Genomic DNA, 17,379 nt, shown 5'->3' with positions numbered 1-17,379 from the left:
TGTGGAATGTGCATGGAATACACAATAGAACTTTATTTACAAAAATAGGCAGCTGTGTGTTCTATAGTAATAAATAATGGGGAGAAAACAAACAAAAATATCAGAATAACATGACTAATCTATTAAAAATTCTTTTCCATTTATTTTAGCTCAGAATGAATACGTTTATTTTATCACTGCTTTTTAAATAATACTAAAGGAAATTATTGAGTTTCAGTATACTTATGTAACCATCTTCTTTAACTTATCCATCAGCCTCTTGTATTATTATTTTCTATTATCTTTGATTTTTGACTATTATGAGTTGTTGGAACGTAACAGCTAATTTTGAATGGCACCAAAAATTAACTCATGATCTGTTGGGTTATTTTTTTTAACTGAATATATAATATTTCAACAAAGTCAGTCATTAGTGAAGAAATTAGCATTAACAGCCCTACTCTTGTAATGGATTGGAACTTGGATCAAGTATAAATTGTGAGAACCTTAGAGAATTACTTCTGTATTCTACCTGCGTAGACTTGAAACTTTACATTTCTTTTCCAAGAACATGAACTCCCTTTGAGATGTATGAATCTTTCTACCAGGGTTCCTCTTGGGCCCATCCCAATACTATGTAACTCTCAGTGAGAGATCATGTTTTCTGTATGTTGTGTCTGTTTACTATGAGTGGCCTGAATTCTCATTATTGACGAGGCAAGCTTGCTCTGAAAAACTGAATACAGATGTACACATTTAGCTTTTCAAATTCACACTAAAAAATATGATAATGAATTTTTTCATCTTCCTTTTTTTTAAACTTAGGTAAGAAAAAGTTTGTTCTACTTTATCTTTTTGTGATGGCGGATACTTAAAAATATCACTGTTTTTAATCAGGTTTTGCGTATTGTGTATTTCTATTTATTTTTGTATTGTATGTTTCTCTCATTTTGCAAACTGAGAAACATTGTCTACTATAAACCTCAAGAAGAACATAATGATCTCCATGAATTAGGATGTATTGTTGCAGGATTATACTTTCAGTGCCAGGAAGCCTCATAAGCTGACCCTAACCTACCTGTCCCCTTCCCCACTCGCTCTGTACATTTTAGGCACACCAGGTATGCCCTTCAAACAAGACTTCACTCGTGCATGTACCGCCCTTCCTTTCTTGGAAAGTCTGAAAACGATCACTGAATGTATTCTCTAGAGCCCTACCTATATGTTGCTTTCTTTTCTACCTCCTGCAGGTAGAATTACGTGCTTCCTCAGCTAAACACTGTGTCTTCCTTGTCTGCCTTTTCCTCCCTCAACTGTGATTCCATCACCTTTGGATATCAGTCCCCTCTCCCACACACCACCTGTCACCTATCACAGTGCCTTGTGACAGTCGCATTGAGCACAAAATAATTATATGTTGAGCTGAATGAACACATGGAGAAAAAGGAAGACACTGGTCATAGCAGAAAGATTACATTTTTTACCTTTCTTTGTTTTACCTTTAGGTATTCTCGAAGTTTTACACTGTGTGTTAGTTGAAAGTCCAGAAGCTCTTAATATTATTAAAGAAGGGCATATTAAATCCATTATCTCGCTTTTAGACAAGCATGGAAGAAATCATAAGGTAAAGTAAACCATTTTATTTCTGTGAATGAATTCTAGAATCATTTAAAATATATTTTTAACGTAAGATAATTTTTAAAAGAGGTGTCAAATTTTTCATGAGTATTTTTCATCTCTTAATTTCAATCAAGTAATAATACTGGTTAGTGTTTATTCATAGCATCAGGGAGAGTATCAACAGTTCTCAATTTGTATATGAAGAAAAGCTGGAAAATCAGTGGGAAATATACTGTAATTTTATATGACTGAGTCAAACATAACTGGAGGGAATATGTTTGTTTTGTGGAAAGTGCTGCTCGTACATGGTTCTGGGAGGAGAATTAGAATCAGTTGACAGTAATTTCTCTTTGCAGGTTCTAGACGTCTTGTGCTCACTCTGTGTTTGCCATGGGGTTGCAGTCCGTTCTAACCAGCATCTCATCTGTGACAATCTCCTACCAGGAAGAGATCTTCTACTGCAGACACGTCTTGTGAACCATGTCAGCAGGTAAATTCAGATAGACAATGCCACCAAACGGGTAACACAACAAAAGAATTCATGTTCTCACCCTGTAGCTATGACACTATATGGCTAATATTCAATTAGGATCTTTTATGTATTTCCTCAGTGAATAATAGAAACCTTTTGTACCAATCAGATGGGATAACAATAAATGAACCATGGAAATTATGGATTTTCCTTGTTTAGAAGCTTCTGTTTATCATTGACATCTTCAGGAGCAGCCTGACAGTCATATAGGGATGTAGTTGTAAAGAATTATGTTTTACACCTTCTTAGAATATAACTAAAAATGCCGTCCTTCAGTATCACTTTGAGTTGCCTGCTATATCTAATAAAAAATAGAATGTCCAAAATATAATAAATTCCAAAAATAACCAATAAAACTATATCTTCAGTTAGATCTATCTTCCAAGATAGGTAACATTTATCGAGTGCCATATGCCAACTACCATGCTAAGTGCTTTACATGTATTCTATACTGTTTTTATGTGTGTACTTTCCTAGGTACTGCTACCATCCACATTTTATAGATAAAAAAACTGGAACTAGAAATGGAATCTGGGTCTAACTCCAGAGACTGAGCTTTTAAGCACAGTGGCACATTGCCTTTCTAATCCCTCCAAATAAACAAATAAATAGTAATAAATACTGCTCATAGTCAACAAAATGCCACGTGTGATGGTAGTAATTTTGGTACATTCCATCTAGCAGCTATCTAGGAGATATTCGCACTGTATAAACAGAAACAGGATTTGTTGTATATTTCTATGTTGTGTTTTTTAAACAACATTGATGTAAGACTTCCTTCATGGTTCTTTATGCAACAAACCTGCTGTTAATGAGTTGTAACTCCTGAGACCTTCACTAAACCCTAGTACTCTCATGAGAATTCCCATAAGTCCCCTCCTAAAATGGAATTAAAGACGACTTACTAAAATTTTTCTGTTCGTAGTGAGGCACATGAACAACAAAACTGATTAGTTACCTTGGTTCCTTCACAAACAACATGACCTGCTTCAGCCTCATACCCCATGTGACACAAAGCTATAGAACTAGCTTTCACTGTGGTTCAGTGGTTATTTTAATGATTTTATAGTATTTAAAGAAACATTAATTTAAAATGTGGCATCTTAAGCAGGACTAATGTTCAAAATAGTGAGATGTAAATAAAAACAATGGAACATTTATTTGGATTTTCTCATATGCTCTTCCTATCTCTTTAAAGCATGAGACCCAATATTTTTCTGGGCGTCAGCGAAGGGTCTGCTCAGTATAAGAAATGGTACTATGAACTGATGGTGGACCACACAGAGCCCTTTGTGACAGCTGAAGCAACTCACTTGCGAGTGGGCTGGGCTTCCACCGAAGGGTATTCTCCCTACCCTGGAGGGGGCGAAGAGTGGGGTGGAAATGGTGTTGGAGATGATCTCTTCTCCTATGGATTCGATGGCCTTCATCTCTGGTCAGGTAAGTACTGTCCAATTTCTTTCATCATGTTCCAGAAGGAGATCTTTTGCTCTTGCTGTGCATTTCTGAAAGCTATTGGTACTGCTTCTGTAGGATACATTCACTATTCAGAAACTTAACCTTGAGGATGGCAAGTGAGAGTGTTGAGTAAAAAGCAGAATTTCATCGGGGGAAAAGAAAATGCTTATAATTATAGTACCTTTCCAAGAGAATGTATTGCTTATGAATAGTACTGTATATTTAAAGAGTGGCATTCCAATGAGTGAATGAACTGTGAATTACTTGTATGTTTCCTGCTTATTAATTGGGGTGTGCAAAGCTTTAGCTTCCGATGTAAGAAGAACAAAAACCAAACCCTGGAATATAAATGGAAGAAATAGACTAAGTTCAACCTTCTGCTAGAGAATGTAATGGCAAAAATAAGTAATTTGTAAAGTGTAGTAGTTCATAAGCAAATGATGCTTTCTTTTGGAAGCATAGAACAGTTTAAAAATGTGAAGTTCAGGGGTGGGGAACCTTTTCATGTTGGAAGGCTGCATTAATTTAGCTGTAATCAAGAAACTTCAATTAGATATACTTAAAAATGTACATTATTTTATAAAACTCTATTATGTACTTAATAATTTAAAAAATGAAAACTATTTGTTAATTTTAAAGTTAACTAACCTTTTAATGACTTTTTTGTGTCTACTTTTTTGGGAAAGCATTTGAATATTTGGTTACAGCATGGAGGTCCGCAGTTTCGGTTGATCCTCTAGATGGGTACCTGTCATTCATGACCTTAAGAGCATCTTGATTTGGGTTAGGTAGGAGAATGTAGATTCTAAGCAATAAGCACTTAAAAAGCAAGAAAGCATTTTTTGGGCTTGTTGCTGAAGGCATGGGTATTCTACTGCATTTTTTCCATATTTCAATGGGATCTTTCTTAGCATCAAACAATGACTTTAAAATGTCATCTGCTGAGAGCTCAATCAGTTCATCTGTAGTTCTTTAGGTGCCTTGGTGATATCTGCTAGGTGAGTCTAAAACACTAATTTGAGTGTGATGTCATGATTCTCTAAGTCAGTGAACCTTTCATTGTATTCTCCAATTAATAGGTCTGTAACAGCTGTGTATTCTTCAAATGATTCGCTATATCATCCTGCTCATCAGTGACCTTTGCTAACTGCAGAAAATATTCATCCAAAATTTCCTTCTGAAGAAGTGTTTTGAAAAGAGATAACTTTTTTCAAAATGGTTGAATTTTTTTACTACATATCATATATAGACTTAGTTTTACCTTGCAAAGAAATATTCAAGTCGTTTTGATTTGACATGATATCGCACAGAAATGCTACATTCCTATAGAAATCGTCTTTCAATAATTCACATTGCTGATTCTATTCTTCATAAAATTTAACTATCTGTTCTCGCAGAGATAAAATTTTGACTAATACCTGTCCCTGAGATAGCAGACATACTTTAGAATGCTAGGGCAAATCCTCATTGAATACCTCATGGTTCGGCTTTAGCATGTTACAAAACTGACCATGCCATGTTGCATTTGCACAAATATAGTTAATAAGACTTATAACTTGTTGCAAAGTGTCACTTAAAACAGTAGCTTTAGCATAGAGATTTTGCTGATGCAAGATACAATGAAAAGAAATGAGAACATCTGGATCTGTTAATACTTTTTTTTATCTGTGCAATAAACCCTTCATGTTTTCCTGTCATGGAATGTGCACCCTCTGTACATACACTCATTAAATTTACCAAATTCAGTCCAACTTCACCACATTTATCTTGAAAATTGTTGAAGATATCTATTCCTCGTGTTCTGTCTGTAAGAGTGCCCAAAGTGAATAACTCTTCGTAGCAAAGAAAATTTTGTGTTATAACCTGAATGAAGTATAAAACCTGTGTTGAGTCAGTAGTATCAGGTGATTCATCCAAAGCAATTGAATAATATATATATTACCTTCGAAGTATTGCATGGAATTGTTCTGTTAAGTTGAAGGCTACTTCATGCTGCCGATTATTATGGTTCTTCTTAAAAGAGGCAGTCATTTGTACTTTGGAACGTTATCGGGGTCTAAGCATCCTACAACTTAGACGATGCATTCTTTCACAATTTCTACATCATTGTATGGCTTCCCTTTTTTCCCAAGCGTATAAACTACTTTATAAGTAGCTTCAGTGGCCTTATTTCCAGGTCTTATTGCTGCTTGAAGGAATAATTTTTGCTTTTGCTTTTTGTCTTTTAATTTCTGCAGAGCAACCTTTCGTGCCTCTCCCTCTAATTTAAAATGTCTGTGGTCCTTATGAGTGTTATAATGCTGATAAGCATTGCATTTCTTTAATGTCGATATTGCAGTATCACAAAGCAAGCAAATCATCTTATCTTTAGCAGAAACAAGATGATATTGCAATTCCCAGTCCTCATTAAAAAATTGATTTTCTTTCTTCAGTTCTCTTGGTCTTCTTTGACATGATGGGCTTTTAAGCAGACAGAATTAAAAAATACCGTTGAGCTGTGCAACTATTCACAAATTCCGCATCAAAGAGAAACACAGTGCACCCTTGTCAAAAGCTGATAACAGACTGGCGTACTCAACCCCTGTAAACTCTCACCAACCAGCCTCATGCGGTAATGGTGCCAGTCAGGCGGGGGAAGTTAGAACTAAATCATGAGCATAGCAGCCGTCAATTTAGCCCTTGTGGCTTATGAATGTTCTAATTGTGCCGGTTAGTCTGGAAGGATTATTTCGTTGAAACTTATTTTATTCTTTGATATTTTAAATACATTCACTGTTAAAATAAGATAAACATATAAAAGACAAACAAAAATGTATTAATAAACATAAAAGGATTTGTTTTGTGGAATTTGGATTCAGTCAGAAGGCCACACTTAAGGATCTAGAAGGCCACAGTTTCCCCACCCCTGGTATAGTTCATTTCACCAGCTACCCATTCTCAGCTTTGACAAATGAGTGTATATTGAAAATGAGTTTACTTCATATTAAAAAATATTTTTTCTCTGATTCATAAAGAGGTATAGTTTGGTTGTTTCCATTTAAAAGTGTAGCTCTTGCTTATGTAGATGTTTTTTGTATGTTAGAAGTCATCTGAATTCTGCAGGCATATGCGTGTGTTAATAAAGCTGCGTTTAGAATACAGTCCTGATATGACCTCGACATATTTTATAAAGCTTTTTACGTATGGAAGGCACAGAAAGTTAGCTTAAGTTATAAAAAGCTAAACTTTGCCTCTTCCGGATTGCAAGTGATAGTCATTTATGAATGCTTTATAGGCTCGATAGCTTATGAAAAGTATGAATTAAATCAAATGAAATCTAAGAGTTTATGGTAATGAATTTATAAACTAAACGCACTCTATGTAGTTGTATCTAACAATAATAACACTTACTGAATTTTTCTTACATTCAGTGCCAATAGCTCAGTTGTCTAGAAGAGATGAAGCTGTGTTTTTGGATATTTCATCTCACCACTGGGGCATGTAGTCTGAGTCCTTGCAATCGTGTGGACTGCCCCGTATATGGGTACACTGTGCCGGTCGGGCTGTAATCACAGTGCCTTGTTCTCACGGTAAAATTTTCACACTGACCAACCACAGGCAAAGAGCACTAACTTCAGAAGACCCATCAAACATAAAATAGGGCAAATATCTATTTTATGATACATTTTGATGATAATCCTTTGGATATTATTATTCTCTCTCTCTTTGTAGCTGCTAGTATTGCTCTGCAGGAAATGGGTACTCAGGCGAATGAATGAAACATGTTGACTTGTTTTCCCATTACACAGAGCTTAGGGGAAAAATAATAAATAATAATTGTCTAATAAGACAATGCCAAGTTGCTTCCAATTATTTTAGCATATAACACATTTCACCATTTTTGTTTTTCTATTCGGTTTGAAGCTTTTTCTTTCAACCCATTAAAAGTACCTAGTGATTACAGAATTGAATCAAGTGCATTATACCTTTAATTACCAAATATCTATTAAATAGAACAATAAGAACAAAACACATTTTAGTGACTCTGTGGACATATTACAGAAAGGATGGTAGGTTGTGGAATTTCAGGAAAAAAAATCATCTTGAAATTTTATTCATTTTTTAAAGTGGCAAGAAAATATGTACTATATTATGCTTGTAGTTGAAAGGTATGTTCTCTCAAGCCTCTAGGGGTCTACGAAATGCTTTGCTAATTTTAGATTCATAGTCAACAAAGACACATCTAAATTATCTGGAATGTGACTAAATTACCAAGGTCAAATTCATTTGGATAATCTTCTTGGGGTCATTCTTCTATTACTTTTTTCTTAATGGTTGATACAGAATTTAAAGTGTCAAATATTGGTGACTTCTAGGATAGAGCACATTCTCTACCACTTAACATTTTATAAGTAGAGAGTAGCAATGTTCTTGGAACTGGGATTTGGTTCACAAGCAAAAGTTTTGAGCTATGTCTTCATTTTTTCTCTCCACTTTAAACTTTGCACAGTGTTGCTATTAATACATCTCCTCTCTCCGAATGTAGAATTGGATTTTGGGCATCCAGGTCCCAGATGTTTAAAAGAACAAAAGTGTGAAAAATTTTGGTGCTTTAAGAGAATTTAAATACAGAAGAAGTATGGAGGAATGTCATAGAACAGTACAGGAAAGATGGATAATAAATCAGAGTGTTGCTGTCTTCCTTTCTGGTGAATGCAGAGAATAGGAATGTAGTTCTCATATGGATTTGACATAGTTTATGTAAATGCAACCTGAAAATGCTACTAAGTGGATTCCACAGTGTGAGTGCCACCGAAACTGCACACCTCAGGTTGTTCTCTGTTGGTCTTCTCTTATCAGTTTGTTTCTGACCTTGCAAAGCAGTTTATCATGGTCACTGTTAGACATGCTTGAATTACAGTAAATACCTGTTTAATAACATTTTTATTAGCTACAGATCTTGATACAAACAAGAAAATAGACCTTTTTCTGTGAGCTGCATTGTTTTTATATGATTTTTTAAAAAGCTGTCTTCATTATAGTCAGGGAATTATAGAAGAGTCATTTGATAGTGAATTTATTGCTTACAGATTTGAATATTGGTAAAATAAGAAGTGCCCACATTTTGAAAAGTAAACACTCTCTACTACTGGCATTTCAAATATGTTCTTATTAAAAATCTTGGCATGCTAGAAATAAAAAGAAGTGTTACAAAAATACAAAGCATGTATCATAAAATCTATTTTTGTCTTCGTTCATACTGAAGGGTATGTTTGTGTTTGCGAACATGTATGTTTGGGAGAACCTTTCTTTCTTTTCCTGCAGTCGGCAATGAGAAACAGATACCCTTGGGACTAATTAGCAAAAGACTCTTTATATAGTCAGGAATGGGCTTGGACCATAGGTTGGCCAGGGTGAGAAATGATATTTATCAAGTATCATTTTCATATCTCAAATTGTATTCTGCTTTACTTAAGAAGCCAACCAAGGTCTTCTGTGAAACAAATTTACTTGTAAAACAAAAATAAACCAGTGGGTATATAGTTATCTCGCAATAAACAGTGAGCTGCAGGAATAAATGATCACATTTTCTGCTTTCATTATCCTTATATATTTTTATTTTGAATTTATAAAACAAAGGGGACTTAGCATTTGAAAAAGGAACTGACATGCATTCTGCTACAGTACCTGCTATACTTGAGACTGCATTAACTTGTAAAACATTTAATTTAATCATCACCACAACTCTAGGAAGTAATGTTATTTGTGTTCTATTTAGAACATATCACAGTTCGGAGAAGTTAAGTAATTTGCTGATGGTCATACAAGTAGTAGGTTTAGGTAGTTATTTGAAGTCAAATCTTTCCCCGGAGATGTTCCTCTCACATCGTTATTATATTATCTACTCTAAGATAATTTCCGCATCAAATGGCATCCATCTACATGCAGAAATTTCTGCAAATCAGAAGGTCCACTTTACAGCCAAGAGAGCAGCCTGGCTCCTGAAAAAAAGCAACCTTTTTTATCAAAGAGTTTAGCATATAACATGAATTTGCATTCAAGATTCATTCCATTCTAGTGTCATGCATTGGTTTGTCGCTGCATATTTGTATCTTTGGCTTTAGCTCTGAGGTTGACTTTCTGAGATAAAATACATTACCTTACTTAATGTCCCCCCCCCCCAACAGGTTGTATTGCTCGTACTGTAAACTCACCGAACCAGCATCTGTTGAGAACGGATGATGTCATCAGTTGCTGTTTAGATCTAAGTGCTCCAAGTATCTCATTCCGAATTAATGGACAACCTGTTCAAGGAATGTTTGAGAATTTCAACATTGATGGCCTCTTCTTTCCAGTTGTTAGTTTCTCTGCAGGAATAAAGTTAGTATGTCTATGTTTTTTGGTCTCTTTCCCTTCTCACTTCTCATAGTTCCACAGAGGACTCTGCAATGCCATTCATTGTCTTGCTCCTCTAACCTTTGCTTCTCCCTCCCGGGCGTCTGTCCACAGGGCATTTGCCTGTCCCTTGAAGGAAGGGGCAGGGTTCCCCCAAAAGGGGAATCTTAAGAGGCTAACTCTCCCCCAAACCAGTATCCTAAAATATTTCGAGTCCATTTCTCAAGTTCATCTTTGTATTTAACAAGGGGAATTGAATAATGTTTAAAAATACCACTTATTTTCTCATATTTATTTTCATCAATTTTCCTTTTTTATAAACCACAGTTCCCCATCCCACTCCAAACTCCCTCATTTCTACAAAAATTAAATGCCTTTTTATGAGGTCCACAAGTCTCCTTTCAGTGTTCCCTTGCACCTGTTACACTTGTAAATTCTCTGCCTATGGTCGACTGTGCCAAGATGTTTCCTCTCACTCTTTCCTTTGTTGATACTACCAGAGAGAAACAGAAATTCAAATTATAGTTCATTGGAGTCCTACAAAGAAAACTTTAATAAATGATGGTTTATTATAATAAGGGGCCATTCTGTCATCTACATATATAGAGATGACATCTAAATATATATATATTTATATACTCATAAATATATATATTAATATTTCTGCCTAATGAGGGTGATTCCCTTATTTCTACTGATCATTGATTTATTCTGGTTAATCTTTTGGTTATAATTCATCTCCCAGGAATAATTCCTAGTTCCAAAAGTACCATATTGAAGAAGGGACACAGTAATCATGAAATATTAACTATCCAGGTGCCAAATTACCTTTTCTGGTGATTTATACAAATTATGTTTCTATAGGTATCTGGATTGTTTTAAGGTATTTGTTTTTCCTCACTTTTTGTTTTATTTTATTTTAGTTTGATTTGCCTGGGACTCAAGTACAAATTAGAAAAAGAATTAGTAATAAAATGAAAAATTTAAATTTATTTTTGTAAGCTAATAGCCCCCAAGAAATTGGTATCATTTAACTGTTTAAAAAATGTTGTTCAGTGGAACTCAGATTATTTTTTAATTAAATGTGTATGATGTATAAAAGATTTTAGTAAGTTCTTTGTTGTTGTTGAAATTGATAAACAATAAAATAAGATTATCTACTTTCTTCAGCAATTGGAAGTGACATCTGAATCCCCTTTAAGGAGTTTCGTTAGGAAATTGGGTACTGGACAACGACTGTTTTTTTCCCATACCTAGTTCAGCCCTGTAATTTTAAGCATACAGACGTTAAGATCATGTCTTCTCTTTATCTGTTGCTTACTTGGGTGCCTTGGGACGCGTAATGACCACTTATTATGGACAGGTACTTCATTCCCATAGGAATACGATACGTGTGCTTTAGTTATTTCTCCATTGAGTGATAAGTCTTCACTGATCCATTTACATAATCTAATCAGGTTTTCTCTTTTGATCAATATGATGCCCTCCTTTTTCACCTGTTACAATTAGAGACTCTTAAATTCCAAGGTGAGGACATCTTGATGATACTTAGTGAAAATATGTGGCTTCTGATAAAGTTAATTTTGCACAAATAATTTTTTCCTAATGTTTTGTTGATCAGAAAACCTTTATGTCCACCAGAGATGTAATTGATTCTGACATGCATGCCTTTTAGGGTACGCTTTCTGCTTGGAGGACGACATGGGGAATTCAAATTCCTTCCTCCGCCTGGGTATGCTCCTTGTTATGAAGCTGTTCTGCCAAAAGAGAAGTTGAAAGTGGAGCACAGCCGAGAGTACAAGCAAGAAAGGACTTACACACGGGACCTGCTGGGCCCTACAGTTTCCCTGACACAAGCTGCCTTCACACCAATCCCTGTGGACACCAGCCAGGTATCGAGATCAACTCTAATGGCAACCGTTTGTATTATAGTCATTCTGATAATCAGCGGCTTTCAAACTTGGACTGCAACCCACAGGAATGCATTTTACAGTAATGCAATTGACATAAATGCCTGAAACAAAACTCATAAAATAATGTTCACTTTTACCATGTCCACTTACTTTCTATTTTATTCTATTTTTTAATAGTTGTCCCAACCCCATAAATTGATTTCATAATGCACTCTTGGGTCACAACCTAAAGTTTTAAAACTGTTCATGATTGTCTTTAGGTTTTATTAAAATAGTTAATATTGGAGCTAGGCATGATGGCTGGCACCTATAATCTCAGCTACTCAGGAGGCTGAGTTAGGAAGATTGCTTGAGCCCAAGAATTCGAGACCAGCTTGAGCAACATAGCTAGACCCCATTTCTCAAAAAATAAAATGAAAAAATTAGCTGGTCATGGTGGCACATTCCTGTAGTTCCAGCTACTAGGGAAGCTTTGGCAGGAGGGTCACTTTAGCCCAGGAGTTCAAGGCTGCAGTGAGCTATTATCGTACCACTGCACTCCAGGCTGGGTGACAGAGAGAGACCCCATCTCTTAAAAAAAAATAGTTATAGTAGCAACAGATGGAAGTTGGTGACAAAATTATACGAGCAATTTTAAGGTGTGATAATGTTAACCTGATTTAATATCTGGGGTAGTGTACTACACTTGAAATAATATCATATAGATGTAATGCTTATTAGTTTTAGAATGTACATTTTCACATGGAGTTTTTAATTTCTTCTTCCATTTAGACAAATTTATTATCTAAAAGATATTTAACTGATGTTTGTCTTGGGTAGAGATTGAGATCATGAACTTTAGAGTCAAAACTCCTGAGATCAAATGCCTGCTCTGGGACCTTGGGGAAGTTACCTTGTTGATTAAAATGCTGAGAATATGTTTGCCATACTTAATAGATAACATATTACTTGGCACGTAGGCACCCAAGAAACGTTAGCCATTGTTCCTGCTTTTCTGTTTCATAGATGTAATGGTGTCCAGAGGTTGAATTAAATATTAAATATGTATTTGTTTTGATGGGGATGTAACCTCAGTGAGGCTGGTTACATACTCAAAGCTTATTATTTTGAAGATCAAAGACATTGTTTGTAGAATTTGAAGTTGAATTAATACCAGGCCTGAGAAGCTTCATTTATTTAGCAACCAGTTGTTTAGCTCCCAGAATCATATTTCTTATTCCTCAGTACTGGCTTTTTCTATTATATAGTTAAACATGCAAGCATTGTTCATGGCTAAAATTCAGTATATGTTGTCCGTTGAAGAAATGTAGCAGGGTATGTCCAGCTCTACCTAAGTTTGGTAGGAAACAAAATTGGGAGGCTAGAAATGGACAGCTAGATTATGGAATGGTAGCACATTGGGGATTGCCCGAGTCTAGCTGACCTTTGCTGTCTCAGGGAGAGAAAGCAGTGATCACCTACTCCCTGTGGAGATGCTACCTCCTTGGTGGGCATTGTAGGCAATTTCCAGCTCCATCTGGTGAGGGACTAGTGGTGGGGTCACACAGAAGTGCTTTATCAAGATGTAAACAGCTAGCTCCTCACCTTGTGTTTTTTTATGAGCATTTAACTTTCTCCTTTGAATGGGAACATGTAATGATTTTTTTCCTTGAGGCTTATATTTGGAAACCACTACCAGTAACAGAGCAGAGTTAAGGAAAAACATAAATCACTGCAATCAGACATTTACAAGCTCAAAGAGCCAGTGAATTATAACTTGGGCACTGAATTTCCTTCACCCTGGCCTGTGGATGCCGGCCAGGTTGGTGTGAGAGCTTTGGGGTGATTTCTTGTTTTAAATAATGCACACTTTGGTTGTTGTCCCATATCCATTAAATATCTTTCTTTGTCCCCACCAATACTCCTTTTTTGTTTTTGTTCCTGAACTCAGTTGGAAACCTAAGTTGTCAAAAATGAAGGCCCCAAAATTTATCTAAAGAATGTCATGAGATAATTTAGAATCTAATTATATTATTATATTTTAATGGTTTGTGAGGCAGTTTAGTTTAATTCACAGCGAAGACAATTAACCCTGTTTGTTTCTGATGTATGTTTTCTTTTTCTTTTTTTAAATTTTAGATTGTGTTGCCTCCTCATCTAGAGAGGATAAGAGAAAAACTGGCAGAGAATATCCATGAACTCTGGGTTATGAATAAAATCGAACTTGGCTGGCAATATGGTCCGGTACATAATTTTGAAATTTATTTTCAGATTCTGTTAGTACATCTTTCTGAAAACATAACTTTTTCTCCCTCATCCTCCTATCGGATGACATAAGTCGATTGGATTGATTTTTTTTCCCCTGCACATTAGTTTTGGGGCAGTTTTGCTTTACTGTATTATTGTAGTAAATGGGCTGACATTACTGGCAGGTTCACTGAAGGAGAGTCTAATTGCCTAGACAATTGAAAGTTATCAGTCTTTGGGATATATTTCATTGGAGCATCATGCACAGGCTCTATTTTATGGAATAACATCATGCAGAGACATTCTGTCATTTATCTGTCCCTTTAAAATGTATTGCATGCCTATTGTTTGCCTGGTTTGCTTGTTACCGGGGACCCAACGTTGAAAAGACCTTGACTTTAAGGTACTGTGTTTGCCTTTTAGGAACTTCCTGGTTAGTTGAATAACAGACATGCAAACAATTACAGAGTGAAGAAGAAATATTTAGGTCTTTCCTGGGAAATCAGGGAAGGCTTCCAGGAAGAGGCAAATACTTGATCTGAGGCTGAAGGATGAGTACAAGTTGGCTAGCAATCAGAGAGCGGGACCATATTCTAGGCAGAGGACCTGGCAAGTGTAAAAATGAGGAGGTGGAAGGAACAGGACATTTGCAATGACCTTTCAGCAACACAGCGTTGCCAGAGGGCAAAGGACAAGGTGCTGTGGTACAGAGGAATAGAAGTGGGATGTCAGGCCACGTTAGCAGGAGGCATGTCACAAAAGACTTGGGGCAGAATATGATTTTATTCTGTAGGGGTCTAAAGAGTGTTGAAAAATGCTTAGGAGAGGGGCGACATACTTAAGTCCATGTGTTAGAAAGGAGCTCCGCTGTGAGTGTGGGGAAAGCAGTGAGCCTTGAGGCAGTGGGAGACGCAGGGAGAGGGCTCAGGTGCCCCAGGCGAGAGGTGCTAACTCTGAGCCTGGCAGTGGGGATGGAGAGAGGTGATTACTGGAGATGCTTCAGAGTTCAGGTATGGGCTGTGGTAAGAGAGGGAAGGAAATCTGAGCAGCTGTCTTGTTCTAGCTTGGACACCTGAGAAGGTGGTGGTGGTGGTTATTTGTTGTAGAGAATAGATGGGAGGTTGGAGATTACATAAATGGGGAGGATATTATCTTAGGACTCAGACACATTCGTTTTCACTTTTATGTTTAGCATTTAGGGTTAGAAATTTAGAGTGTAGTGTTGAATTTTATAACTCGATTTCATTTCCAGAGTCGTGCATTTAAGTAAATATACATAATACATGCTGCTATGTAAGTCCTGTAATGATCACCAGCAAGGAAGGAATAAATAGATCATTTCTAACTTGGTGACTCCTGAAGACTTTTGAAAAGTCTCACTCTGCATACTTTTTATGTGGCAATTATAGAACCTGGTAATTATTCTCATGGAGTAATTTGTTCCCTGACAGCATATGGCTGTCATCGAGGTGCTACCCTAGCAATGATGCCTATGTAATTTAGGTCTCTAAGAAGATAACAAACCTAATTACTAATGCAAGGATAGAGAGCATCTTTCTCATAAATTATTCCTAAAATCTTGAATTTAGTTTAATGCAATTGCTAATATATACTTTCAAGGATTAATATGAAAACTGCCTTATTATGCTAACTGATTTCGTTAAGGTAGTAGAGTGATTTGTAAGAGCAGGAGGTAACTGACAGGGTGAAATGAACAGCCAGAACCACCTCAAAGAGTTTATATCGGTCAGTCATGTCATTAATTGATGTTTCTAATGAGTTTGACTCTACACACAAAAATTACTACAAATTAGAATCAAGTCATTACCATACCCTTCTTACACAGAATTAATTTCAATTTATATAATATTGTTAAGTGCCCGCCACATGCCAGGCATGTCTAGGTGTTTGGCATATATCAAAGAATGAAAGAGACCAGAATCTTTGTTCCATTGGTCTTACATTCTAGAGCAGGGAGACAGATGATAGCCCAGTAACCATCGTTATTAATAAGGATCTAGTCTGTTAGAAGGTGGTAAGTATTTATGGACCTGGTTGTCTTATTAGGCAAGTGGTCAGGGTACACCTCATTGGGAAAGTGAGATTTAGAGAAATGTTGGGAGGAGCTCAGGGAGCGAGCCCATGGGTATTGGGGTAGGAGTGGCCATGGCAGAGGCCCACGGAAGCCAAGGCCATAAACTGTGCCAAATGGAGAAGAAGGAGCGCAGATAGTGCTAACTTTACGAGTGACCTCAGATACTAACTGTGCTAGGAGATTATAGAGGCAGCTTTGCTGGGTGACGATCTGGACGTTTCTTCTTTCTTTCCCTTCCCACTTTCCGCCACACAAGTGAATCACCATTGCTAGTGTCCGATATGGGAGACTATTACATGTCGATTTCCTGTCCTGTTTCAGGTTAGAGATGACAATAAGAGACAACATCCATGTCTGGTGGAGTTCTCCAAGCTGCCTGAGCAGGAACGCAATTACAACTTACAAATGTCACTTGAGACCTTGAAGTGAGTTTCTTACCTTTTTCTGTTTTCCAATCTGCCTTATCTGAAAGAAACCAGGTATTGATGTTATACTTTAATTCAGCTGTGAAGTTGTTTTAAATGAAGCTAGAACTTTTTATAATGCATAGGCAGATTGAATTAGTATTTGTTGGGAATTAGACTTCGACCCTATTATTTTATGTCTTTTTGCTCTGCATCAGTATTTCGCAAAGGGTATTCTATAGATGTTTATAGGTATTATGGAACACGAGGGTTCTGTGGTCCGATACAGTAGTGGTTCACAGAGTGTGGAATGTGGTCCAGGGACCGGGCCAATCACAAATTGTTACCGGTTTGTGGCAAGATAAGTAAAGATATTAAGAGTAAGTGTTTGGAAACTTTTATACAAATTTAAGGGAGCAATTTTATGTCTATTAAATCTAATAATTTTAAAGAAATGTAAGGTATCTTGTATGTCTTCATTTTGAAAATTTAATTTTCTCCAACAATTTTATTGTTATTAAAGAATCAGACCACAATAGACTGGAAATTAAAAGAAAATTAGTTCTTCACCATCAAATAGTTTGAGAAAGACTGATCTAATATATTTAAAAGATGCTGAATTGAAATAGTTAAATAATTTCTTATTTTTATTGATGAACTTTCAGAACTTTTAAAATGTTACTGTGTACCATGAATCTCTAAAATGGGGAGGAGTCTGGTTATGGTGCTTCCAAAATTTATTGAACCATAGCACCCTCTTTTCAGAGAGTACCTGTG

General features: G+C 36.2%; 1 protein-coding gene across 1 annotated transcript in view; it reads left to right on the top strand.

Moving 5' to 3' along the window:
* Positions 1-17,379, top strand: part of RYR2 (ryanodine receptor 2 (cardiac)) — a 509,242-nt gene that overhangs the window by 213,549 nt on the left and 278,314 nt on the right. Inside the window, 7 exon segments of the mRNA XM_012660153.1 lie at positions 1,485-1,603; positions 1,956-2,089; positions 3,330-3,571; positions 9,757-9,949; positions 11,640-11,856; positions 13,996-14,100; positions 16,520-16,623. Of these exon segments, the coding sequence (XP_012515607.1) occupies positions 1,485-1,603; positions 1,956-2,089; positions 3,330-3,571; positions 9,757-9,949; positions 11,640-11,856; positions 13,996-14,100; positions 16,520-16,623 (1,114 nt within the window).

The sequence above is a fragment of the Propithecus coquereli genome, unplaced genomic scaffold (assembly GCF_000956105.1).
Source record: "Propithecus coquereli isolate 6110/MARCELLA unplaced genomic scaffold, Pcoq_1.0 Scaffold66, whole genome shotgun sequence".
In the NCBI taxonomy this organism is placed as follows: Eukaryota; Metazoa; Chordata; class Mammalia; order Primates; family Indriidae; genus Propithecus; species Propithecus coquereli.
The sequence above is the reverse complement of the archived record's forward strand: the minus strand, read 5'-3'. Positions and strand labels throughout refer to the sequence as shown.